This window comes from Ostrinia furnacalis, unplaced genomic scaffold, assembly GCF_004193835.3.
Source record: "Ostrinia furnacalis isolate ACB-3 unplaced genomic scaffold, ASM419383v2 OfSCF7552, whole genome shotgun sequence".
Lineage (NCBI taxonomy): Eukaryota > Metazoa > Arthropoda > Insecta > Lepidoptera > Crambidae > Ostrinia > Ostrinia furnacalis.
The window spans coordinates 170,764-197,878 of record NW_021137791.1 but is presented as its reverse complement, the minus strand read 5'-3'; the positions used below and the strand labels follow the sequence as shown (position 1 = coordinate 197,878).

Sequence of the window (27,115 nt, the reverse complement as noted above, 5' to 3'; positions counted from 1 at the left end):
ATGTGTTTGGTAGGACAGTTCACATTAAAGATTCGCTCAAATCAACGCGTGCAGCTCGCGTCGGCGATAGCGTTCAATGCGCGTGCATAGATCGCCGCGGCCAATGACAGGACGCGTTGATGTGAACTCATCGTTACAAATTCATACACGATATCTGTAGCCTTATCCACGTAACAAAACTTCAACGACAACAAAACACTGAGTTGCGATCCTATCGAATAATCGTTCTATCGAAATGACTCTTGTGAATACGGATTTAGAACTGCTTTTCAATGGGACGACTTCTGAACGTCAGCGAGATCTTGACTGTCAAAATACATGAATTAGGCCACTGATCAGGTTGCACGCGTGGTGAGGGCTGAAGCCGAAGGAGGACTGTCAATTTGGCACCTCTGTCAAGTAAGGTCCTATCACTCGCCAGTAGCGCCAACTGGTGAGAGCAATTAAGGAAACCTTCATTTCAACTTTTCTTGCACCGTTTAGCCAACAACCTTACATTAATTGACAAAAAATTATATTTGATAACTAACACTGTAGAGTAGATTAAGCAGTAAGTTAGATAACTGAGGACAGCTTTATAATAAGAAATAACTACATACTAAGTAAACAAAAAAAAATATTTAGGCGGTCGTATGATACAAAAATATAGGAATTTTACTGCACATGAAAATACACAGTTAATTAGGGAATACGCAAAGTTCTTGACAATAGAACCATACTGAACCATTAAAAAAACGGTAAAACTAAAATTTTGTATCGATACAAGTTTTGCGATCAATTTGACAAAGAAATTAACTTTTTCTTAATTAGTAAACTTATTTTTTAATACATATTATTATGTAAAAACAATAAACATTATTATATTATACTACCCACACCATTTCATATAATAACACAAAAAATAAAAACCTGGCCAGTTCGGGAGTAGAAAATGAAATATGTGAATTATACATATTTTGAACAAAAAAAAGAAACAAAAAGGTTTTTTTCTAAATAATATTACAATATGAAATTCCATCAGTTGTCAAATCATAAATTTTGTTGTTAGGTTTTCGATGTTATCGTAAAAGTATGAAATATACATTGTATAATAACTATACATAAACTTACAATTATTTATGAAAATTATGTTCTACATACAAGAAACTAAAAAAAAAGTATAAATAACTAACATAATATTAATTTTCATAATGTTCGCTAAACTATGAATTTATTAGGTGTGAATTAAATATTTTTTGACACAAATAACTTAATAACAAATAACTTTAATGCCCTAATGAAGAAACTACATCAATTGCCAATCTCTCCATTAGATAAATATATTTTAGACTTTACTATTAATAGTTATACAAGTAAATTATAAATGAAAAATAAAAAAATATACACACAAATTATGTTTTTTCAAAGCGAATTGTGTCTTTTGCTATCGCCCTATATTAATGACAGCAGAAATATTATGTAAAATAAACTTATTTTAGCTTATTATTACTTCTAAGTCTAATTATACAAGGTTACCTAGTGCCCAAATGCAATTACTTTACATTTTTTTGTTTAAAGAAGGACTTCAATTTAATTTTATATATTTCTCAGTTAATCTCGTAAATTAGGATTTTATAGTAGTTTTTTGTATATAAAATAACAAAATTTCGAAATTAGTGTACTTTATTTGTCGTAATAAAAGATTTTATATAAAACATTTTTTTTATATAATTTATATAAACTCCTTTATTGTTCAATATAATTTTAGTATAGTAAAAGTAATTTCATTTGAGAAGATTGATACCAGGAAAACCATGGTGCATTGTTATTTATACAAATATAAGTTATTTTCTATTAAAAACTACTATTCTTTTTCTACTCTCTAAAATTAGTTCACAGATCGTTTTAGTCGATTTAGTACCCGTAATTGTGGCAAATTATTCATTAATATTGGCAGTGATTGAATATTTTAAAGCCATGGCCCCATAAGCCGAACTACGTGGCTAATAATTATTGCTTTCAAACCCCCTAGACAAGTGGCAAAACGTGACAGTTGTAATGCGAAAGACCTTACTTAGCTCCAGCATTTTTGTATGGAGTTACACTAAGGGCCAGAACAGATGATAAACGCTACTGCAACTTTCTGATGATTCTGATGAATGAAACTGAAAGTTTCAAACTGGTCGCGTCATGTGTGGTCTCTCAACGGACGTAATGGCAGAAACTTAGATGCAACTCAAAAGTAACTAGCAGTTGCAGTTTAGTTGCAATTGCGTTTCACCGTGTGTTCTGGGCCTAAGATGTTTTTATCATAGCTCCGTGAACGGATTCGATTTTCGAATCGATCAAAAGGTGCCACTTGCCTACAGGAATAAATCGATTTTAAGGATTTCGATCGAATAGTCGATACTATCGATAGTCCTATGTATATTCGCCTATGGGAACACAGTCGTATACATGACATTGAAAACATTTGACTTTTTTTTCTTTGTAAGTACCTACGTATTGTAGATAGTTATATTCTTTTAGTTGCCTACTTATTTTAAACGAACTATGCTAGGGTCTGGGTGGTAAAGTCCCTAAGCGTAGTTACCTATGTATATTTTAAGTATTTTTTACTATCCCACTGATATTTTAAGTATCATGCATTTTGATCAAACCGTTCATTTGAAAACTCGTTCACAATTTAAATAGACGTCACATGTTTACATTTAGACTTCACAGACTAAAGCCGCTTGTAAACATCCGCTTTTTTGACCGGACTGCGGCTCGATTTTTTTCGCCTGATTTTGCGGTGGTGTATGGTTTATAATGAACGTGTGCACATTCATCAGACAAATGTCCGGCGAGAAAATTGACAGCAAAGGATATTCGTTTTTTGACGGTCCGGCGTCCGGTGAAAAAACGGATGTCTACAAACGGCCTAAGGCTGAATTGCAAAGCCTTACTTTAACCTTAACCGGTGTTTTTTCTATTTGAAGTTTGACAGAGTTTTGACATTGAAGAATGCAATGGTGGCAAGGTCTATATTATATAAACAGATCCAGCTATTGAAAATATCGAAATTAAGCTTCAACCACATCATAGGCCAATGACAGGTCGCACGGACTGTCATGAGTAGAGATGTAAATTGACCGAATCTGACCGGTTACGATGGTCAAATACCATAAATGACCGGTCAAAAACGGTCAAATTCAGTCAATTTGACTCAATATTACTGTACTACCACCGAATAATTTATTTATTTAGGTACCCAATTTATATGCAATTTTAAATGAAGGAGCGTTATTTTGTATTGAAATAAGAGAGAATAAGACGTCATCAAGGTTGACGTGCGCGGCGATGCGACATTGTCATTCGACTATAATGGACGTGAGCGGGACACATGAGAGCACAATAAATCATTACAAAAGACAATGTTTCAATTTAGAAGTTGTAGACTCACTGTAAAAATGTTTAACTATAATAAATCATTACAAACCACTTTTTTTATTTCGATTAGGATGTTGTAGACTTTTATCATCACAAAATCTAATAAAAACTTCAAAAAGTACTAAACTATTACTGAAATCAAATTGACCGAAATTGACCGTTTTTCACAGTTTATGACTTGTTTTTGACCAATTTGACCGTAAATGACGGTCAGTCAAATTCAGCCGCTTTAGTAATTTTCAACACTAGTCATGAGTCGCGCGACCTGTGCGTTGGTCTAGTTGAAGCATAGAGTCTGAGCTTCTAAAACAAAATATTATCTATTTAACGTAGCAGAACTTTTAACAACTTTAGTTATGGGTCCAATTGGTATATCAGATTGTATAATTATTTTTCTTTTATCCGCTCTAGCAGTAGAATTATTCTGATTTTCTTCGCTTTTAATCGCGTCTACTTCTTTTTTTATATTTGTGTCAATATTTAGTGGGTCTTTTGCCGCTTCTTTTTCGACCTTTAAACTCAAGTTAGGTTCTTTACTTTTAGATGGACTAATAACAATCGATTTAGCTGTTGTTAACGGAGAAGTTTTAGAAGTACTAGGTTTAGAATTCGAATAATCATATTTGATTAGTTTTCTCTGATCCTTCTTCGGCACTAACATCGGATTTTTCAAATCATGAACGAAATTTTTATACGTATTTATATATTCGTTAGACGCTTTAGGTTTAGAAATAACTTTGTTTTCAATAATAACAGGCTTAGCTCTTCTACCCTTACCTTTGCTTTCTTTCTTCAGTTCCCCTTTGATTCTGTTGATTTCTTTCGTCTTCTTCAATTTCTCTTTTAAATTCATTATCGTGCCGTCTCTCTCTTTCACTAGCATGGCTGGTTCTTTTAGTTTATCATCGAATTCCTTGCAGTTTATGGCAGTGCGTTTGCTAGCAATGATCATAGACAAATCACTATTGCTGAAGTCCGCTAGAAGAGTGCTGATGTCGTTTCCGGAGTAATTGTCTATGTTCGGATCAGCTCCGGCCTCGACTAAGTGGATTATGGTCTGTTTGAAGTCGTCGAACACTTTGGATTTGTTGCCGCGTTCTGTGAAAAGAATTGAGATTTTTTTGGTATATTTTCAAGAACGTTTCAAGTTATATATTATAAAAGTTGTGATTCTGTTGAAAATGTTTCAAATCGTCTGTCCAGGTTTACAAGGGAAAAATTACAGGGTACTTTCTATGAACTAAAATAATTCAGCTAGATATCACAGCACAATTTAAGAAATGCGCTGCCCGCATCCAGGCTCTTCCCGCGACCTTTACCAGATCGTCGGTCCACCTAGTAGGAGGCCTGCCCACGCTACGTCTTCCAGCCCATGGTCGCCACTCGAGAACTTTTCTGCCCCAACGGCCATCGTCTCTACGAGCTATGAGCCCCGCCCACTGCCACTTGATTTTAGCAATTCTGCGAGCTATGTCGGTTACTTTGGTTCTCCTGCGGATCTCCTCATTTCTGAGTGCATTGTGGAAAACCTTGGAGGAGGCCTTTGTCCAGCAGTGGACGTCATTTGGCTGAAACGAACGAACGATGATAGATACTCACGGGCACTATCAGTGCAAGCGGCGCTCACAGCTAGATAGAAGGCAGTTTCTCCGCTGCTGGTAGACCGGTAGTCTCCTGTGTCCGAAATGATGATGATGATGACGATGGATACTCACGGGCGCTATCAGTGCAAGCGGCGCTCACAGCAAGGTATAGTCTGGTCTGTGAGCACGTAGAATTTTGTCCCAATGAATTATATTGCTGTCGCGACTGTGCGACGGGCGCCCACAGTGAGTGTGCGAGCGCGACAGCAACATAATTACGCGCGAGCGATAAGGATGGGTAGCTAGGGGTCATTGGACAAAATTCTACGTGCTCACAGACCGGGCTTTAGAAGGCAGTTTCTCCGCTGCTTGTGGACCGGTAGTCTCCTGTGTCTGAAATGATGATGACGGATACTCACGGGCGCTATCAGTGCAAGCGGCGCTCACAGCAAGGTAGAAGGCAGTTTCTCCGCTGCTGGTGGACCGGTAGTCTATAGACGCTGGTGCGGCGGACACCAGGGCTTGGACCGAGTCGTGCTTGCCCAGTTTGCTGGCTAGCATAAGAGGAGTGTAGCCTGGGAGAGATGAAAAAATTTTTTGATCAAAAAATTGATTGATAATGATCTCAGCAAGAAGTTGCCAGAACTTGATATACATTTTCAAAGCCTCGCTGGTTTCTTAAAAACAATTAAGACGGGTGACGTGCCCCTGGTGGCATGCATCTAGGAGGCCTCTTATTATTTTATTTTTTATTTTTTTGTTGCTTTCTTTTTGTTGTTTAAATTCAAAGTTGTTAACTACTATAATTATGTTATTGTATTGTGTAAAGTTCACGGGTTGCTTACATTATAATATTATGCATGCTGTGGTTATCGTTTGTGTGGGAGCAGTTAGCTAGAGACCTTTGGCTTAATTTTTTATTTGTGTTTAATACTGTATCTCATGTTGATAGCCCAATAAAATAAATAAATAAATAAATAAATAAATTCTCAATAAAAAATGTTGGTTCAAAAAACTCTTAAGAGTAGGTGCACACCGTTGATTTTTCGTCGGCCGATAGTTTAGTCGGGCAGTTGATCAGTATGGGGATGTATGGGAGTGCGCACACTACGCCGATTCGATTTGGCCGATTCTTCATACAAATTAAAATCGGGCACAACTATCGGCCAACTAAAAATCAACGGTGTGTGCCTACTCAAAATTGAAAATAATTTTAGTGAAAAAATTCTAAATTTAAAAAATCTTGGGAAAAAAACATTAAATTATTTATTTATTTACATTGAGAATTCATACAGCAACACAGAGTGCTAAAAATATTTGGAAGTCAATTCAAGCCATTACGTATTTTGCCAACTCAATTGGTCCGAGTTGAAAATTCTTTTTGTGTTGCGTAGCCCATTTATAGAGGAAGGTTTTAGGCAATACATTTGACATGCAGTCAATAGGGGGGGTAGCAGTTAAGAAAAATGTTGCAAACACGGGAAATATTACTCAAACTATTTTCACGCGTACGTAGCCGCGGCACAGCTATCCTGTTTTCTTTATTCTTCAATATAATTGCACAACAAATAGTGCGTTGAGTGCTAAAAGTATTAACCTTCATTCGCTTCAAGATAAGCCTAATATTCTTTTATATCTTTGCTATCGCCCACGCCTCTGGACAATTCGGTGTTACGTACAGAAATATTTGGTGAACCCATAAGATATAGAGAGATGCCAACTAATGCGCTGAGTCCGAAACTCTTGTCGCATTAGAAATTCACACACACAAAGAAATCAAAATGTGTGCTCATTATCCAGTCAACAGTACTCAACGTTCGAATAATCTTTAGCACTACGCAAGCAATGTGTTCTGTTTTTGGGCATATTGCTGCGACACCGGCCACGCCCCCTTGTCACATCTCCCTTTGCTTGCGGAAGTCAACTACTGCAAGTTTTATTGCTAGTCTAAACCTCTCTTTATCGAACCAGGCACTAAGTATACTGTCAGTATTACCTTGAAGTAATGACTGCAGTAAGTAAGTAATGACTGCAGTAAGTAAGTACCTACTGACAGTGTGGTGGTGACATGGGGTTACCTCCACAATATCAAATTACAAATTATCGAAAATCAAAATATCGAACACGTTACATCGAACGATCAAAATATCGAACGTTCAAAATATCGAATTTACAAATGATTGAACGATCAAAATATCAAATGATTACAATATCGAAAATCAATATAGAGCTTTTAATGAAATGTTATATGATTAATGTAAATAAAACATATTCATATAAGTAGGTACACTTTTTTTTATTTCCCACTTTAGGATACCATAGTCAACAAGGAACTCTTACCCCCTTACTAATAAAACTTACACGCTCGGTGATCAGTGTTTTAAAGTGACGTTTAGTATAGAAATGTCATTTTAAAACAGTGATCAACAACTGTGTAACTTTTTATTAGTAAGGGGCATGTAAGGGGGTTAACCTCCATCTTCCTAATATACTATGCAATATAAGATTGACTTTGGATATTTTAATCATTCGATATTTTGATCGTTCGATATTTTATCGTTCGATGAAACGTGTTCGATATTTTGGTATTCGATCATTTGTAATTCGATATGAGGGAGGTAACCCGGTGACATGGTTTATCAAATCAAGCTTGTAGAAAGAATAAAATACGTTAAAATAAAACATACCTTATCTGACTAACATGCAGTAAGAAGAAAATAAACGTACCTTGGCTGTCGAACATGGTGCAGACTTTGTGGAGAAGATGCTTGACCTGGAAGTCCTTGGTCTTCGCAGCTACTTCAGGCTTCCACAGCTCCTCGTTGTTTCGTAGGATGGTTCTGTCGAAAGAACAACAGTCATCATCATCATCGTCATTTATGGTCAAAGACAAATATCTAATTCAATACTTAGCAGGGATGTTATGGATATCCGTAACCGTAACCGAAACCTTCGGATATCCGAAATAAAAAATTAACCGTAACCGTAACCGATTCAAAAGTTTCGGATGTAGGCAGTTTAAATTGATTTTTGTATAGCATTATATGTAAAGGCATAACAGCCTGTTTTACCTTTATGATGTCATCTAGTATTAATTTTTTTTTATTACTTTTTATTCGATGTAAAAATGTGCACTGTGCAGCAATGAATGAACCGTGACACTATTGAAAATTTAATTTTAAAGCACAGATATCCGTAACCGTAACCGAAACTTTCGGATATCCGAAATAAAAATATATCCGTAACCGTAACCGAAACCGGTATAATATTATTCCTATATCCGTAACCGTAACCGAAACCGGTATAATATTATTCCTATATCCGTAACCGTATCCATAACCGAAACTACATATCCATAACATCCCTAGTAGGTACTTAGTCCCTTTCCAGGGTGCTACACGTCTCAAAAGGCCACCCCTTAAATGGACGTTGTTTTATTTTTTATTTTATTTTATTTGGTGCACAAAACAGGGATACAACCATAACATACAAAGCGTTTAAAGCAGGTTATACAGTATAACTTGTTGCAGCTCCAATAACAAGTGCACACAACATACAAATAGAAAAATAATTATTTAATTTTAATTAATAATGAGAATAAGTTATTAATAAATATAATGAAATTTAAATCAATAATTCTCTAAGAAATAAAGATGAGAGAGGAATTATTTAAGTAACAATTCATTTACAGCTTTTTTGAATTTGTTTAGGGTAAGGCTGTAGATGTCAGGCACCTCCTCTATATCGGGTGTGAGCTTGTCTCGGCAGATTCTATGCATGGCGCTGTGAGAGGACGCGTTACTGGTACATAGTGGCACTTCGAATGTTCGGGGGACTCTGAGGGATCGTTTTGGTATTTTAATTTGGACTCGAGACAAGGTCGCTGTAGAAACCGACCCATTGAGGATCTTGAATAAGCAGAATATTCCATGAGCTTTGCGACGCGTCTCGAGGTTTACCAGTTCAAAATGATCCAGTCGATAGCTATAGGTAAGTAGTTTGCCCTTATATCTGTCACCGGAAAATAACAAGACTCGTAAGTTGATCAATTTTCTAGGAAGTTGATCAACTCTCGGAAAATAACAAACGGCAGTTGAAATGTACTATTTAACGCATCGAATTTTAGCTAATTGGTCAACTTACGGTACCTAGCCGTAATTTAATAATTAACTATATTGCTACAAGTAAAATCATCCACAAATGGGCCAATCGTTGCCCAGTGTACTATTTGACGGTACACTATTATCCGTCACTTAATACACTTTTCTCTGATTGGTCGACAGACACTTAGATTATGTTGTTTTAATATTTATTTACATTTTAGAGATAGGGATATTAAATTTCGTCTATGCTATTATAGTTAAATAAATGAAAAATGTTTAAAAAAATGTATTGGACTCAAAGTTTTATTATTGTAAGTTATATTAATAATAAGTAAGTTTGTTTATTTCTACCACTACAGACTCCATTTCACTCATCATAAATAAAATGACGCGTTATAATGAGAATTATTAGCACACAAAACAACAATTGCTAATTTTACTACTGTAAATAAAGAAAATAGATAGATTTGTTTAAGTTTAAACCGGTAATGGCGGCGGCCGGGTGGCGGGGAGCGGTATAAAAGCACGGGAGTCTTTTAACCAATCAACGTACACCTTGCCTTTGTCGGATGATTTAACGGCAAGACGCCGTAAATTAATCAACTTACTAAAATACATACGTTAAATAGTACATTTCAAATGCCGTTTATTATTTTCCGAGAGTTGATCAACTACCTAGAAAATTGATCAACTTACGAGTCTTGTTATTTTCCGGTGACATATCCATGCCTGTACGCTAATACCCTGAGAAAACGCCTCTGTATTGCCTCTATCCTATCAGTGTGCGTTTGGTACTGAGGTGACCAGATAATGGACGCATACTCAAGGCGACTCAGTAACAGAGAACGAAACAAGCAGACCGCACCCTATATTTGGTATTTCAATTAGATAACAAAAATAGCAAATATGATGTTATCAAGGTTTATGTCCAATGCTTTCAGTAAATATAATTTCCTTGGCCTTAAAACCAGGGTCGATTTTGTGGCACGCCCAAGACAGACAGGCAACTAGTCCCCCCGGACTATTGGGTATGCAATTTAATGCATTTCCTGGTGAGAAAAAATCATATCACAAAAATCACCGACCGCTACCCACAGGTATAGTCCGGTCGCTAAGCACGTAGAATTTCGTCCAATGACCCCAAGCTACCCATCCTTATCGCTCGTGTGTAATTATATTCTGTCGCGACTGTGCGACGGGCGACCGCAGTGAGTGTACGAGCGCGACAGCAACAGAAATTCTACGTGCTCGGAGACCGGGCTTTAGCAGTCCCATACTTTATGCATTGAAAGGCATAGTACCTAATTTGTATAAGAGTTGCCTCATAAGACGACCTCACAAAGGTAGCAGGAATGCGCTGGATGCAGGTCGCTACCCACCTGCCAATCTGGAAGTCATTGGGGGATGCCTATTTTTCAGCAGTCCTGTGGCTGAAATTATGATGATGCTAAGACTTAGTGTATGGCAGTGTGGGCACTGGGCAGGGCTGACGGACGATCTGGTGAAGTTAGTTGAGGGCCTCCCACTAGGTAGACTGACGATCTGATGGAGGGATCTTCCTGGGGGAGGCAGGGCGATTTACAGTGGGAGCAACCTTCTCTGCTCGCTTTGGTTATTGGTTGGGCATATTTAGGTCTAGCTATCTACCATCACCTTACCTAAGGCTATCGCTTGCTAATGCTTCTACCTTCAGCCTGATCACCTCTTAGGCTAAGAGCTTCCTAGTTGTGGAGCAGTTCCTTGGGGGAGGTCTTTATCCAGCAGTGGACACTGGACGTCCTGTGGCTGAAATGGTGATGATGCTAAGACTTAGTGTGTGGCAATGTGGGCAGTGCTCAGGGAGAATGATTTTCCTTGGGGAAGGCTTCGTCTCCTTTAATCTGAAATGATGACGATGCTAGACTCACAGCGGGTCCTCCCGGCACTTCCTGACGAGCGGCTCCACCATCTTACGGAATCTTACCTAAGGCTATCGCTAGGTGTTCCGGCAGTTGGAGATGAGATAGCCAGTTCCTCGGTGGTTGAAAATTTTGCGTGAAGTTCGCTTCCACCTTCAGCCTGATTACCTCTTAAGCTAAGAGCTTCCTCGTGATAAAAATGCAAGGAATGCTAAGACTCACAGCGGATCCTTCCGGCACCTCCTGACGAGCGGCTCCAGGTACTGTGGGTACTGGGCAGGCCTTCCAACTAGGTACACAGACGATCCGGTGAAGTTCCTTAGGGAGAGGCCTTTGTCCTACAGTGGATACTGGACGTTCTATGGCTGAAATGATGATGCTGCTAAGATTCAGTTTTTGGTGAAAGCAAACTGGCTTCATTATGGCAGAGCCAGAAAAACGCAATGTGGGCACTGGGCAGGACTAATGATTTGGTGAAGTTCCTTAGGGAGAGGCCTTTGGCCAGCAGTGGGCTTATGGCTGAAACGAACGGTGACTCACAGCGGGTCCTCCCGGCACCTCCTGACGAGCGGCTCCAGGTACTCCCCGCCGGCCTCGGCCGCCAGGTGGAAGCAGGAGCGGTATTCCTCGTCGGTCACCAGCGGGTTGGCGTTCAGCTGGGCCAGCAACGCTGTGCAGGCTGGCGACTTGGCCAGGATGGACTGTTTTACTTACCTTAATAGTCTAGGGGGCAGATATATGTACATTTTAAAGACAAAACCCTTGAAAAGGAAGCTGGAAGTGACTAAGTTTCTTGCGCTGCTTCTTCTCAGCACTGGCCCATTTATTGTCCCGAAGCAGTGGTAGGGTTAATACTGGGGCGTGTAAAAGTGCTTTTTAGGCGCTCCCCCTGGAAATCGCTTTGGATGACTTTTTTTAGGGGAAATAATGCGTTGATTCGCATACCTACCCTGCTGGGTTAGGTGAGGCTCATCAAGTCCGAAGGACGAGGCATACCCACTAAAAAGACCCCGGTGCTCCGTCCGTAGACTGACGTCTGGTGAAGGTCTGGTGCCTTTGTCCAGCATTGGATGCCCTGTGGCTGAAATTATGACAATGCTAAGACTTAATATGAGTGTGTGGCAGTGTGGGCGGGCAGGGCTGACGGAGGATCTGGTGAAGTTCCTTAGGGAGAGGCCTTTGTCTCCTTTAATCTGAAATGATGACGATGCTAAACTCACAGCGGGTCCTCCCGGCACATCCTAACCAGCGGCTCCAGGTACTCCCCGCCGGCCTCCGCGGCCAGGTGGAAGCAGGATCGGTATTCCTCGTCGGTTACCAGCGGGTTGGCGTTCAGCTGGGCCAGCAGCGCTGTGCAGGCTGGCGACTTGGCCAGGATGGACTGTTTTACTTACCTTAATAGTCTAGGGGGCAGATATATGTACATTTTAAAGACAAAACCCTTGAAAAGGAAGCTGGAAGTGACTAAGTTTCTTGCGCTGCTTCTTCTCAGCACTGGCCCATTTATTGTCCCGAAGCAGTGGTAGGGTTAATACTGGGGCGTGTAAAAGTGCTTTTTAGGCGCTCCCCCTGGAAATCGCTTTGGATGACTTTTTTTAGGGGAAATAATGCGTTGATTCGCATACCTACCCTGCTGGGTTAGGTGAGGCTCATCAAGTCCGAAGGACGAGGCATACCCACTAAAAAGACCCCGGTGCTCCGTCCGTAGACTGACGTCTGGTGAAGGTCTGGTGCCTTTGTCCAGCATTGGATGCCCTGTGGCTGAAATTATGACAATGCTAAGACTTAATATGAGTGTGTGGCAGTGTGGGCGGGCAGGGCTGACGGAGGATCTGGTGAAGTTCCTTAGGGAGAGGCCTTTGTCTCCTTTAATCTGAAATGGTGACGATGCTAAACTCACAGCGGGTCCTCCCGGCACCTCCTGACGAGCGGCTCCAGGTACTCCCCGCCGGCCTCGGCCGCCAGGTGGAAGCAGGATCGGTATTCCTCGTCGGTCACCAGCGGGTTGGCGTTCAGCTGGGCCAGTAGAGCTGTGCAGGCTGGAGACTTGGCTAAGATGGAGAGCTGGAGAGCGGTCTGGGGAAGAAAAACAAGTCTCAGTCCTAGAACACACGGTGAAACGCAACTGCAACGAAACTGCAACTTCTAGTTAGTTTTGAGTTGCATCTAAGTTTCTGCCGTAGCGAGACCACACATTGCAACGCGTTTCAAACTGGCCGCGTCATGTGTGGTCTCTCAACGGAATCTATGGCAGAAACTTAGATGCAACTCAAAAGTAACTAGAAGTTGCAGTTTCGTTGCAGTTGCGTTTTACCGTGTGTTCTGGGCCTTACGCCCGTATTCACAAATGCTTGCTTAAGTGAAGCAGCAATCCAACGCACAGAGTTGAATAGGGCTGATATTGGTTCGTGTGTCGTAAGAGGCGACTTAGGGACTACACATCAAACAGATAACGGGCAGCAGCGCTCTCTGACAAACATCAATCTTTTAAACTGCGATCTCCAACCCGCCTGCCAAGCGTGGGGATTATGGCAAAACCCTCCACTATAGTGGAGGAGGCTCATAGTCCAGCAGTGGACTGTAAAGGGCTGTTGATAATGATGATGATGACGAACGGAACCCCCATGCAAAATTTGAGACTCTAGCACTTGTAGTTTTTTTTATATCCACAACGAGGAAGCTCTTGGCCTGTATCTCACCTGATGGTAAGTGATGATCAGGCCGAACGTGGAAGCGAGCGTCACCCGGTATCCTCAACCACGGAGGAACTGGCTATCTTATCTCAAACTGCCGGAACACAACAATTCTGTTAACATTGTTGTTATGTCGACAGACTTAGGTAAGATGGTGGTAGCTAGCCGGGCGGACTTGGAACAAGCCCTACCACCAACCAAACCGAACAGAAAATTCTGCCCCCACTGGGAATTGAACCCGGGACCTCTGCGTCTGAAGCAGGTGGTCTAACCACTAGACCACAGAGGCGGTTAAGAAGTAGTTTCTGAGATTTCGTGATTAGTGAGAGTAAGGTCAGTCAGTCAGTGAACTTTCGCTTTTATTATATTTATTTTAGATTTATAGATACACGCGCATCTCGGGGATTCCTACCCAAGCGTACCTACTTAGATAAATTTGCGTTAATTGTTTGTTATTATACATACAATGATTAAAATGTGGAAGATAATTTTTAGTCTGTTGAACTTTTTATTAAAGACACGGTCTTTAAAATATTTTATTAGTATTTTATTAACCTAAACTAAACCTAATTTAAAAATAAAATAAAATACAAGGCTTATAAAAAAATCGTTTAAACCGCTGTCTTGGGGGAAGATACCCAGAAGGCTGGCCACATTGCCACGTTGGATGGCCAAGCTTTCTTCTTTCTCAATCCTTTGGTTAAGGTATAGGCCAGCCTTTGGATCGTAAGATATCTCAGCTTAATTAAGTCATCATCATTTCAGCCATAGGACGTCCACTGCTGAACATAGGCCTCCCCCAAAGCTTTCCACGTTGATCAATTAGTATCGGCCTGCGTCCAGCGCTTCCCTGCTACCTTTACGATGTCGTCGGTCCACCTTGTAGGTGGACGTCCCACGCTGCGTTTTCCGGAACCTTGCTGCCCCATCAGCCGTCAGTTCTGCAAATTATGTTCCCTGCCCATTTTGCCACTTCAGCTTGCTAATCCGTCGGGCTACGTCAATGACTTTAGTTCGTTTACGGATCTCCTCATTTCTGATTTGATCTCGTAAAGAAACACCAAGCATAGCCTTTTCCATAGCACGCTGTGCAACTTTGAGCTTCTTTATAAGTTACTATATTAGTATGGAAAATGGATTTAGGATCATGACCACCCACAAGGACCGATGGCCTCATAAAGGTAGCAGGAAGGCGCTGGATGCAGGCCGCTACCAATCGGGCGATGTGGAAATCACTGGGGGAGGCCTATGTTCAGCAGTGGACGTCCTGTGGCTAAAATGATGATGATGTCAATTTTTAAATACCTAGTTATTTAATTTTTAGCGTTAAGAATCGCATCCAAACTAATTTGAAAATTACAAATAGGTACCTTGAAAAATCGAACAGACGGGAATTGAACCCAAGTTATTTATAATGTCCATTTTTAACCTAACCTAATCTAACTATCTCTGTAATGGAATCTAAGAATCTGAATTACAAGCACTTCTAATTCTTGTATCACCATGAAACTTGGCAATTATATGTAGATTAGATGACAATACAATATTATGGTACGATAGAGCTGGTCTGGTGATGGAGTCGGAAGGTGGCCATAGGAACTGCTAAACGAAACGGCGGGGTGACTGTCCTTGAAATACATACTGATAAAAGATAACAATATAGAACTTTCTACGCGTCCCATTTGACGACAAACTTACGTAACCTCGGTAACTTTAATCTATCCTTGTTATTAAAGATAAAAAATAACGTGATGCGTTATCTGCAGTCTGTGCCAATAAAAACTGGTAATTTAACCAACAAAATAACATTGACAAACTGTCTACCAGGGATGTTGATGGATATTCGTAACCGTAACCGAATGGTGCATAATATTTTCTTAAAGGTTTTAAACCTTTGTTTGTCACCTGTCATCCGCTTTGCAATGGAGGCAAGTCGAACCATAATTTCGAACTCCTCCTATGTTCTTCTGATTAATTTCTTTGCGGGTCCAATGACGGTTTAACTTTCCCCCGGGACAAACTTGACCTTCATTGGTTGGGTTTTTGTGGCGGTCAAGCTGTAGATCCTGGCTACACAGGAGTTGCAGTGGTGGGAACGAAAGGTGGGAATAGTCCCGTAAACGTAGCCGAAATAAAAAAATATCCAAAACCGTAACCGATTCAAAAGTTTCGGATGTAGGCTGTTCAAATCGTTTTTTGTATAGCATTATAATGTAAAGGTATAACAGCCTGATTTATATTTATAATGCGATCTGGGATCAATTTATTTTTTTTACTCTTCAGCTTTATAATATTAGTAAAAGTTAGTATAGATGCCAAGTAAGAATGGCCAATTGGTGACCCAATTGCATTAACAAAATTTCAAGTCTCCCAGTGACTTGGCCCACTTTTAGCTTGGTCTACGGGCCAAGTCGCTGGTTTGAATTTTAAAATAGCTTTTCCTCATGTGACTGAGCCTCACCTTCAATGTTTTTATTAATAAATCAAACACCAAATCAACAAAAATCTACTCTAGAATCTTAGAGGGCCCAATCAGTCAATGGAAGAAAAATTATTTAAAAAAAAAATTCAAACCAGCAACTTGGCCTGTGGACCAAGCTAAAAGTGGGCCAAGTTACTGGAAGACTCATGCCCGTTTTCACCATCAATCCCTAATTTTTAAGTGACCCCTATGGTAACACATGATAAGATTTTTTTTACCATAGGGGTCATTTAAAAATTAGGGATTGATGGTGAAAACGGGCATCAAAATTTCAAATCTCCATTGTCCATTGGCAGGTATAATAATATTATACCTACTCAGTTATCACCTACCTACCTCAACACAAAAACAGGTGTACTTACTGAAGTACTTACCCAAAATTTAGGTGAAGAACCAATTGTATCAGTCAAATAGATAAAAAAGATAAGCCTAACATTTTTGTAACTGACCGGCAAATAAATATGAATAAGCAAAGAAAATATAAAATTTCACGCCCGTATTCACAAAGGATGTTTGCTTAAGTGAAGCAGCAAATTGAACGCACAGCGTTGAATAGAGCTTTTTTTTTTAATCCACAACGAGAAAGCTCTTGGCTTGTGTATCTCACCTGATGGTAAGTGATGATCAGGCCGAAGGTGGAAGCGAGATTCACCCGGAATCCTCAACCACAGAGGAACTGGATATCTTACCTATAAATGCTCTATGATTGGTTCATATGTCACCCTATGCGTCCACGCGCACTGTGAGAACTCATAGTGATGTTTGTGAATACGGGCGTCAGTCTTCCAGCTACTTGGCCCACTTTTAGCATGGTCCAAGGGCCAAGTCACCGTATTGATTTGATTTTTAAACTACTTGAGTTGCACCATCTTTAACTTTAACCGTAAGATAACTTTCATCATCATCTCAGCCATAGATAGATGAAATTTTTAAATCAGGACGCGCGCGTTATTGTTTTTGTATGACTGACAAAATTTAAGCCGTGGGCAAAAGGTGGCAAAAGCTAGTAACTTGATATTGGGTAGTCGGGTAAAAATACTATAATAATAAAAACACCTAAATGTACTATTAAGGAAGCAATAAACTTATTGAGTATTGAGTATTGAAATAGTGTGAATTTTCAATATTAACTTTAAGTAGGGAAGGGATTCCCTAGCGTTGTGATTTCAATTTCCTGCTACATTTTAAAAGGAAATGCGAACGTCATATCAAGCTGGGACTGTACATATTATTACGGAAATAGTAAGCTGGGATTATAGTGCCTTGTATGTATTATAATACGTACTATTTTTGCCACAAAAATGCATAGCTTCAAGTGCTTATCGTTAGTCATGGAATAACCAATGCTATTGTATTGTAAACTTGAGGAAATACATAATATTGTTATCAGTATCATCAGAATTGATAAAAGTAATAAGTTACTTCAGTACTCAGTATTTGGATGAGGAAAATTTGAACTAAAATGTTAGGAAAAAGTTTTACCCTGGGTTGCACCATCTTACATATTTTTTTTAAAAGTCCAAAATCTGTCAAACTATAAAAAAACCTATTAAAGTTATAGTTAGCAGCGTGGGACGTCAAGTAAAGGTAGCAGGAAGGCGCTGGATGCAGGCCGCTCCCAACCGGGCAACATGGAAAGCATTGGGGGAGGCCTATGTTCAGCAGTGGACGTCCTGTAGCTGAAATGATGATGATGATGAAAATTTTACGATAAATTACATAGCGCATCAACGTCATCATTTCAGCCATAGGACGACCACTGCTGAACATAGGCCTCCCCCAATATTATAAAGGTAGCAGGAAGGCGCTGGACGCAGGCCGCTACCAACCGGGCAACATGGAAAGCATTGGGGGGGCTTATGTTCAGCAGTGGACTTTTAGCTGAAAAGAAAGTGAACTCACCATATTGTCTCCATTGGTCACGTCCACCGATTCCTTCCTCGTCTTCAGGACCAGGCACTGCCTTTTCAGGAGGTGGACGTCATCATTCAGGACTGCCAAGTGGATCGGTCTGCAAAAAAACAGATCTTGAAGAGGGTTTCCTTTTGCCCGTATTCACAAAAAATAGTATGAGGTCTCACAATGCGCGTGGACGCACAGGGTAACACAAGAAACCAATAACAGTGGCGCTAACTGGAGCGCAAATACGGTCATTATTTGACTAGTACCACAGAATAATAATAAGTACTCTAGTACGAACAACTGCTTTGCAATGGAGGGAAGTCGAAACTTATCTTCGAACTCCTCCTATGTTCTTCTGATTAATTTCGTTGCGGGTCCAATGACAGTTTAACTTTCCCCCGGGACAAACTTGACCTTCACTGGTTGGGTTATTGGCGATCAAGCTGTAGATCCTGGCTACACAGGAGTTGCAGCGGTGGGAACGAGAGGTGGGAATTGTCCCGCCAGGTTGAAGCAGATTAACGTGCTATCTTTTTTTTTATCCACAACGCGGAAGCTCTTGGTCTGTATCTCACCTGATGGTAAGTGATGATCAGGCTGAAGGTGATCTTACTGACTGACGATCAATGGGAATGGGATATTATACCACCACACTTTCTCACCACTGCAACTCCTGTATAGCCAGGATCTACAGCTTGGCCTCCAATGAAATGAGTAGTCCGGGACTCCCGGGGGATAGCTGATTGTCTTGGAAGCTTGGAACCCTCCACAAATTTAATCAGATCACTTAATCAGTGGCAGATATAAACAATGACTAATGCAAATTTCATCAAAGTCGTGACAGTTTTATAATATTTTATGATTCAGTCACTTTTGCCGCCTCACGTTTTCTGTGGAATCGTGAATGGGATGACGTCACAAAACTTATTATCATAGCACCGATAAGTTTATAGCGTCAATGTCAAAGGTTTTATTCAGTACTTGGGCCGTTTCCAGGGCGCTTATACCCGTCCCAAATATAGCTTGCCCTATCACCACTTCGGGACAACATATGGGCTGGTAGAAGAAGAAGAAATAATAGAGCTACACTGGTCATCAAAAAAATCGACCCTCCTGCGACAAGCACTTTCAAACGTATGCATCCCCACTTCCCACCAATATTACTATACTATATTACCATTTAAAAGCCTTGTTCTAAACTTCATTTCATTAAAAGAAAGGTTTTTACCCCGAAAATGTGTCTGTAGTAGAATCCAGAGTCACTTCTTCAAAAAATAGGTAGTTACGCTTGAGCCAACTTTTATGGCTATAAAACTGTTAAGTTGGGATTAATCGCTATCCATCTGTTAAAGAGACCACGTGAGATCATTATTTGGTTTTATAACCATAAAAATTGGTCTAATTGATCCCAGAGGTGAGCCCAAAGTGAGGTCTTTTTTCAAGTTTTTCAAGTCACATTTATTGTATATTTTATGTTAATCGTTTATTAGGAAATTAAATGTGTTTTTCTTTAAGGATATGTATTGGGCTTTCAAATAACACTAATATTGTTGGGGCACCATGAATACCATGATTGTGTCAGTAGAAACGAGTCTTCCTATAAAAACGTAGGTGGGCCGATTTTTGTGATGACCAGTGTATTAAAGAATATTAATGTAGTGCATCATCAGGTCATTTAGTCTCCACTGCAGGAGCAGGACCCTCTTTTTCTGCCGCCTCTGTGGTCGTGGTATACCCACCTGCTTCAGACGCAGAGATTCCGAGTTTGATTCCCATTGGAGGCAGATTTTTCTGTTCGGTTTGGTTGGTGGTAGGGCTTGTTCTAAGTCCGCCTGGCTAGCTATCACCATCTTGCCTAAGTCTGTCGCCATAACAACTATGTTAACAGCATTGTTATGTTCCGACAGACGCGGTAAAAAAGCCAGTTCCTCTGTGGTTGAGGATACCGGGTGACGCTCGCTTCCACCTTCGGCTTGATCATCACTTACCATCAGGTGAGATACAAGCCAAGAACTTCCTCGTTGTGGATTAAAAAAAACCAGCAAATGACACTCCCCACGCTGGCCAGACGGGTTGGGGAGGCCTGATATTAGCATATTTGTCTTTAAGGCCTCAGCTTAGACGGTTAGCGTACCATCCCTAAATTGTTGACATTCCACCAGCTCACACTAAGCGTTTCGATAACTCTTTTATAATGCGAACAGCTAGGGACTGGTATTCGCTGCCTGCTGCTGTATTTCCTGAACACTATAATCCGGGCGTTTTCAAGGCGAGAGCGAAAGCACTTACAGGGCAGATATGTACCATCCTAGACTGCATCTCACTTAACACCAGGTGCGATTGCGGTCAAATACCTGCCTTGTTTATATGCATAAAATAACTAAATTAATAGTTTTAAAACTAAAAACACGCTTTCAAATTACGCTCGAAAAGACAAATCCAATGAGCCCAAACTCGATGCGATTCCGCCGTTTCGTTCAGGAGTTCCTATGGCCACCTTCCAGTGCCATCATCAGACCAGCTCGATGGTACCATAATATTTTATTGTCATCTAATCTACATATAATTGTCAAGTTTCATGATGATACAGGAATTAGAAGTGCGTGTAATTCAGATTCTAAGATTCCATTACATAGTTACATACACGACTGTCAACGACCTAATAAAATTGTATTAAAAAGCTCCGGGATTAATAGATCCGGGTGTTACTGAGTTGACGCAAGTGTTGAATTTTCTTTATTTACGAAGAGCTAATAAGACTCAATGCATTAAAAATGTAGGTGTTTTCTAACCGGTTGCCACGGGTAGTCGGGAATGTCCCTTCAGCTTATCTGACACTTGACACCACGTGAATGTCGAGGGAATAACCTCGCAAAAAATGCATTTCTTTCTTGCACATCTATCACTTAGGTACCTATACCTACCTACGACCTACAGTCAGCGTCAAATAGTTCGCGACACCCAAAGTAGCCAAAAAGTTCGCTACACGTCTTTGTTACAATTGAAATAAGGTTGTGTTGTCAACTTTTAGGCCACTTTCGGTGTCACGAACTACACTTGGCATCAAATAAATCGCACCTTCCGCGACACGAACTTTAAAGATTTTCTTCTAACACAATCATGGTGCCCTAACAATTTTGTAAGCCCAATAAATTAACTTATAGAAAAACAAATTTAATTTTTTTATAAAGAATTAACTGTTACTATAAATGTGACTTGAAAAAAGGCTTCACTTGGGGCTCACCTCTGGGAACAAGTAGACCAATTATTTTTCTGGTTATAAAACCAAATAATGATATCACGTGTCCTCAGATGGATAACGATTAATCCCAATTCAATAGTTTTATAGCCAAAAAGTTGGCTCAAGCGTAACTACCTATTTTTTGAAGAAGTGACTCTAGATCCTTCTAAAGACACATTTTTGGGGTAAAAACCTTTCCTTTAATGAAATGAAGTTTAGAACTAGGCTTTTAAATGGTGCCAATATTGGTGGGAAGTGGGGATGCACAGGTACGTTTGGAAGTGCTTGTCGCGAGAGTTGCGATTTATTTGATGTCGAGTGTATATATGACGCTGACTGTACCTAACTTTTGCACGTGTCGGTAAGGGAAAACCCCCTATAAATGCAGTTGAATTTGTTCATTGTTTACTAAGTTAAGTATTTGATAAACGTGAGGAGGTAAGTTGAGTACATGATAACGTATAGGAAAATCTAAAATGGATTTTCCACTAGCTATTGCCCGCGGCTCCGCTCGCGTTAATTGCGGTCTGACAGAGAAAATATGGAAGAGGGAAGAAAAACGGGCTGGAAGACGTAGCGTGGGCAGGCCTCCTACTAGGTGGACCGACGATCTGGTCTGGTAAAGGTCGCCGGAAGAGCCTGGATGCGGGCAGCGCAGGCCGTTCATTGTGGAAAATATTGGGGGAGGCCTTTGTCCAGCACTGGACGTCATTTGGCTGTAACGAACGAAGGAACAGAAAATATGGCGAACTTATTTCTAAAAACTATCCTATTTTGACTTGGATCTCAAACTATCTTTATAGCAAAAATACCTACTGCACCCGTATTCACAAACGATGCTTGCCTAAGTGAAGCAGCAAATCGAACGCGTTGAATAGAGCTCTGTGATTGGTTCGTGTGTCACCCTGTGCGTCCACGCGCACTGTGAGACCTCATAGTAATGTTTGTGAATACGGGCGTTAGAATGCTATGCATGTTATTGATTTACAGCAGTCTGTTTTCAAATCTTTTATGTAATGAATTAGGTATATGTGTTACGGTTAATGTGATAAATTAATCACATTTAACAGTGATTATTTAATAATTCAACCTTAGTACCTACTAACAAATTTCATAAAAGATAACAACATCTTGTGTACGTGTTCGTGTACAGCCAAACTTTTGAACGTTTTGATATCATATATTAATATAATTTGGCATAATGAGTTTGGAATGTTTCTTGCATACTATTACTTTTCTATGATGCCTATAACATAATGTTTTGATTTAAAGTGAAAAATAGGTTAATGTGCGGCGGGGGGGGCCCTTGGGCCACCCCTAAGCCGCCTATTTAGTTTTATACACACATAAATGACCTCATATTAATCACATTAACCAAATCATGCGATAATTTTATTCATAATAACCGGCGATTATTCATAATTTTCACATTTATCACTTTGACCGTAACATATGTATTTGTTTACTGACTGATAACCAAACAGATGCATGTTGAACATAACAATAACACATAATTATTTATCTCTGATATTCCTAAAACAATAATGATATTAAATTACATGCATTAAGATGCACAAATGTGTGTATTTACAAGTTCTTAATTATTATCATTTGTGTTTCAAACTGCGGAATATAATAATGTAGGTACAGTCAGCCTCCAATAGTTCGTGATCGTGACACCCAAAGTGGCCAAAAACTTGACAGCACTGGCCCCGATGCAGTATCACGGGACTATTCCCACCTCTCGTTCCCACCGCTGCAACTCCTGTGTAGCCAGGATCTACAGCTTGACCGCCAATAAAAACCCAACCAGCGATGCAGTAGCGATTCTGTCGCGCGTTCACATCGATACAGTCGCAAGTCGCAATGCGGTCGCTAGCTGTGTGCTCTCGCCCACATAACGTCGGCGTCGTCGAACAACGACGTATCTGCAAAATGTTAAGTTTCCAGGAGAGCGTTTTGAAGTTTTGGAACCGGTTTTTTGTGTCTACAAAAAAATCTACTTGGCTGATCGGTTTCAAATTTGGGGATGTTATAAACATAAAGATGTTATTTTATATAAACTATGTACCCATCTCCAAAAATACTTAGTTTTTTGTAAAAATCACATGCGTCATTGTTCTATGGACAATTTGAGGATGTATGTGAAAAACCGTCGTTGTTCTGCGAATTTTTTTAATCAAATATATGACGTATGTCACTTTTAGTCATTATTCTACGGAACTTCTGCCATGAGTACCCGTCGGATGATGAAGAAAGTTGGAGGAAATAAATAAAAAACATTGTTTATTAGGTTTCATTATTAATTAATTTATAAATAAAGACAATAGGTATCAAAGAAAATTAACAAAAATCAAGGATAGATAAACCACATCCATATACTGCGGCAGGTTATGCAGAAGATCGAAGAGTATAACTTGCCACTATGCTTGGAGTTCGTGGACTATGAGAAGGCCTTCGATTTGATCGAGATTTGGGCAGTGCTGCAATAAAAGAAACACATTAAAATCAAATTATTGTAGTCTCAATTTTTTATTTTATTTTTTAAGCAATTTAAAAATAGAACAAAGACGCAATTGGAATACCCGTCCCTAGTACAAAGTCGGTTGTGTATATCCGACGTCAAAATTACCAAACTTTACCGAAGTACAACGATGGTTCTGATCAAACGTCAAACAAAAGTCCTTAGAACAATGTAAGTTCAATACATCCGCCACCAAAAACAATTATTTTGTACCAAACATTCATAATGTTTATACTCATCAATCTACCTACAAATACCATAAAATAAAAACAAAAGGACACTGTTTCTTTTATTTTCGAACTTCCTAGTACAACGACGGGTGTGTACGTACGTCACAGTTTTTTTTTCTCTGACTTCCCTAATAAAGAGATGGTTGTGACTTTCAGTCATCAAAACGATAAAGTGTCCAAACTTATAGATATAAAGACGAAATTCTAGATACATTCAATATCAATACGAATACAAATGTATAAGCTATTCCAACAAACGATGTGCAGTCTTCCGAAGTACAATGACGCTTGCACAAACACGTCTCTGTACTGCGTTAGAATAATCACATCCGTCGGTGTTCGATTCTGTATCTTCGATATTATTACGAATTTTGAAAAAATAAAAAATTAGTTTATAAAGGGGCTATTTTAGAGTAGTTTAATGCAAAAAAAACAGATTTTGACGGTTGCGATCATACGACGTTGTTCGACGACGCCGACGATAAACGCGCTTTTGTCGCGATGCAAACGCAATACTGTCGCGTTTCTGTCGCGATGAAAACAATGGAGGGAAGTCGAACCTTAATTTCGAACTCCTCCTATGTTCTTCTGATTAATTTCGTTGCGGGTCCAAAGACAGTTTAACTTTCCCCCGGGACAAACTTGACCTTCATTGGTTGGGTTTTTGTGGGGGTCAAGCTGTAGATCCTGGCTACACAGGAGTTGCAGTGGTGGGAACGAGAGGTGGGATGGGAATAGTGCCGTGTCGCGATGAAAAAGCGATCCAGTAACGCTCACTCCGTTCTCTCCCCGATGTCGTCCGATACGGTCGCGCGTTTGCATCGATACAGTCGCGCTGCTGTAGCGTTAGTAGCGCGTTGGCATCGCTTCTGTAGTACATTGCAAATGCTACTAAGGCCGCATACAGAAAGAAACCTGGAAACTTATATAGCGCTTGTCAGCGCTGGTCCGTTTGTTCACAAAGGGAGCAGGTTGAATGGCATGGCGCTGACAATAAACATTTATGACTATGACTATGATTATAAGTTTCCAGCTTTCTTTCTGTATGCGGCCTAACGCGCGTTAGAAGCGATGGGGGCTAGGGCCCTAACTTATTCTAATTGTGACAAAGACGTGTTGGAAACTTTTTGGCTACTTTGGGTGTCACGAACTAGGTATTTGCTGACTGCACCTACTGGATATTGCAGCAGTAAAATCTTCTTTAGTTGGTTATTGTGTGTTTATACCAGGATACATTAATACCATAAGTATAAAAAAAATATCTTTGTTTTACTGGTATAAAAAGTATACTGTATACAATGTTGGGCAAAAATTAAAAATACTTTTTTAACTACAGATCTTTTTTAAATACAGTTAAGTAACTGTTATACTGGGATAAAAAGTATCCAATGATAGGCGCTGTCTTCTAACTTTGTAACGCTTAAATAATTTTATCATATTACAAAAATGGCAAGGTCACGGTCAACATTCAATTTCAAATGGTCAAAAAATTTTATGATGAAAACTAAATTTTTAATAACTTGAAAAGATCAAATTAATTAAGGTGGGAATCGAACAAAGGACCTTTCCCTTGCAGGCCACTGCTCACTTCTGAGCTACTTAGATACGGGGTAAAACCAATTAGGCAATTTGATTTTTAAAGTTATTAAAAATCATGTGGCATTTCAACTTTAAATAAAAATTGACTAAAACAAAAAATAACTTACAAATTATCATCATCATCCGGCGTCAAGCAATATTTCCAATCCATGTACGCTTGATACCAAAGCAGTTTTCTCCGGTCCTCTGGAGACGATACCAGCTTCAGGATCTCCGGTGTAGCAACGTGAAAGTCATCCTCGATCTTGCACGGAATCACAAGCTCCGTCCCATCGAGCATCGTCAACCGAGAATAAAACTTTTCTACGGGTCCAGTGACACGATCTACTAATGCTAATGGTTCTTCCATTAATCCAGGTATAGTGTCCACGGATAAATTTCCGATACTGTCTCTCGAGTCTTCGTTGAATAACTGTTCAGAATGTTCGCTTTTCAAAAATAACTGGGAACTGTCCGAACTAGTGTCAAGTTTTTCAGATTTCACCGACACAATTTCTTCCTTCGGCAGCATATGGAAATTCTCCGGATGTATTACAACTCTGGAAATTTTATCGGGTGGGTCCATATCTGTGACTACATACGGTGCTGCTTGCCGCTTCATTCGTCTTGGCGTTTTTTTTATCGGATCAATACCGGACATCATCGTTTGCGTTTCTGTGTCTATCATGATTTTTACACGGGACAGGTCACTCTGACACGACTGGCTCGTAGCGCTTAAATTTTTTATCGAGTCCATGCAAGAATTCACCGTTTGTGTCTCAACGTCTATAGTTATTTTAGTTTGGGAACTATCACTTTGACGCTGGCCTGCAGCGTTCTTGGGAACGGTCAACAACGCGAGAATCGCACGTATTTTGAACTCTTGACTGATCACTGAACACAATGATGATATCACTATTTCGTAATTGTCTTGTCCGATTATACTTGCTATGTGCTCAGAGGTTTTCTCTGACACGACCTCCCCCGAGCGAGTATACCGAGCGACTGTCATACTTTTCATAGTATTTAAGTTCAATCTATTAAAAACAGTCACTTTTTCTTGGTCTAAGTGCAAAAAATCCCCGAATCTGGACTGGTATATAATATCCTCCTTGTACAATGGTTTTACGCTTTTAAAAGTCTTCGATTTCAAAACTGTGATGGTGTTCTTCTTTAAAATTATATTCGGCAGAGACTTCATCACGATCTGGGCATCCCCTTTAGTGCTAGACATGTTTAGGTTTTAACTCAATAAACCACAGTATTTTCGATACAGGGAATTCACAGTTCACATAACCGATTTGATCACTATAACTGCGTAATCGCACAATGTACACAATCAAACGCAATTTCACGTGCGTAGCCACTGAGTTCTGATACAAAATAGATTAATAAATGAATGCAAGGTATTTTTTTGAATCACTACGTTCGGGGTAACCCCCTTGATACGAGCCAAAAGTACCAAACGAA

General features: G+C 39.8%; 1 protein-coding gene across 1 annotated transcript; it reads right to left on the bottom strand.

The window, feature by feature from the left end:
- Positions 1-617: 617 nt before the first annotated feature.
- Positions 618-27,115, bottom strand: LOC114365062 (uncharacterized). Its single transcript, XM_028321515.1, has 6 exons — positions 25,774-27,115; positions 18,073-18,181; positions 12,896-13,071; positions 7,722-7,834; positions 5,414-5,569; positions 618-4,509 (listed from the first exon to the last, which is right to left on the bottom strand). Exons 1-6 carry the CDS (start codon positions 26,877-26,879, stop codon positions 3,728-3,730), a joined length of 2,442 nt encoding a protein of 813 aa, XP_028177316.1. The 5' UTR covers positions 26,880-27,115; the 3' UTR covers positions 618-3,727.

Excerpts from the sequence above, each read along its gene's own strand:
- LOC114365062 (XM_028321515.1), bottom strand. The coding sequence starts at position 26,879 with ATGTCTAGCACTAAAGGGGATGCCCAGATCGTGATGAAGTCTCTGCCG. Across the intron at positions 18,182-25,773 it reads CCGGATGATGATGATAATTT|ACCGATCCACTTGGCAGTCC; the intron begins GTAAGTTATTTT and ends GTTTTTTTGCAG. Across the intron at positions 7,835-12,895 it reads AGGTGCCGGGAGGACCCGCT|AACCATCCTACGAAACAACG; the intron begins GTGAGTTTAGCA and ends TTCTTTCGACAG.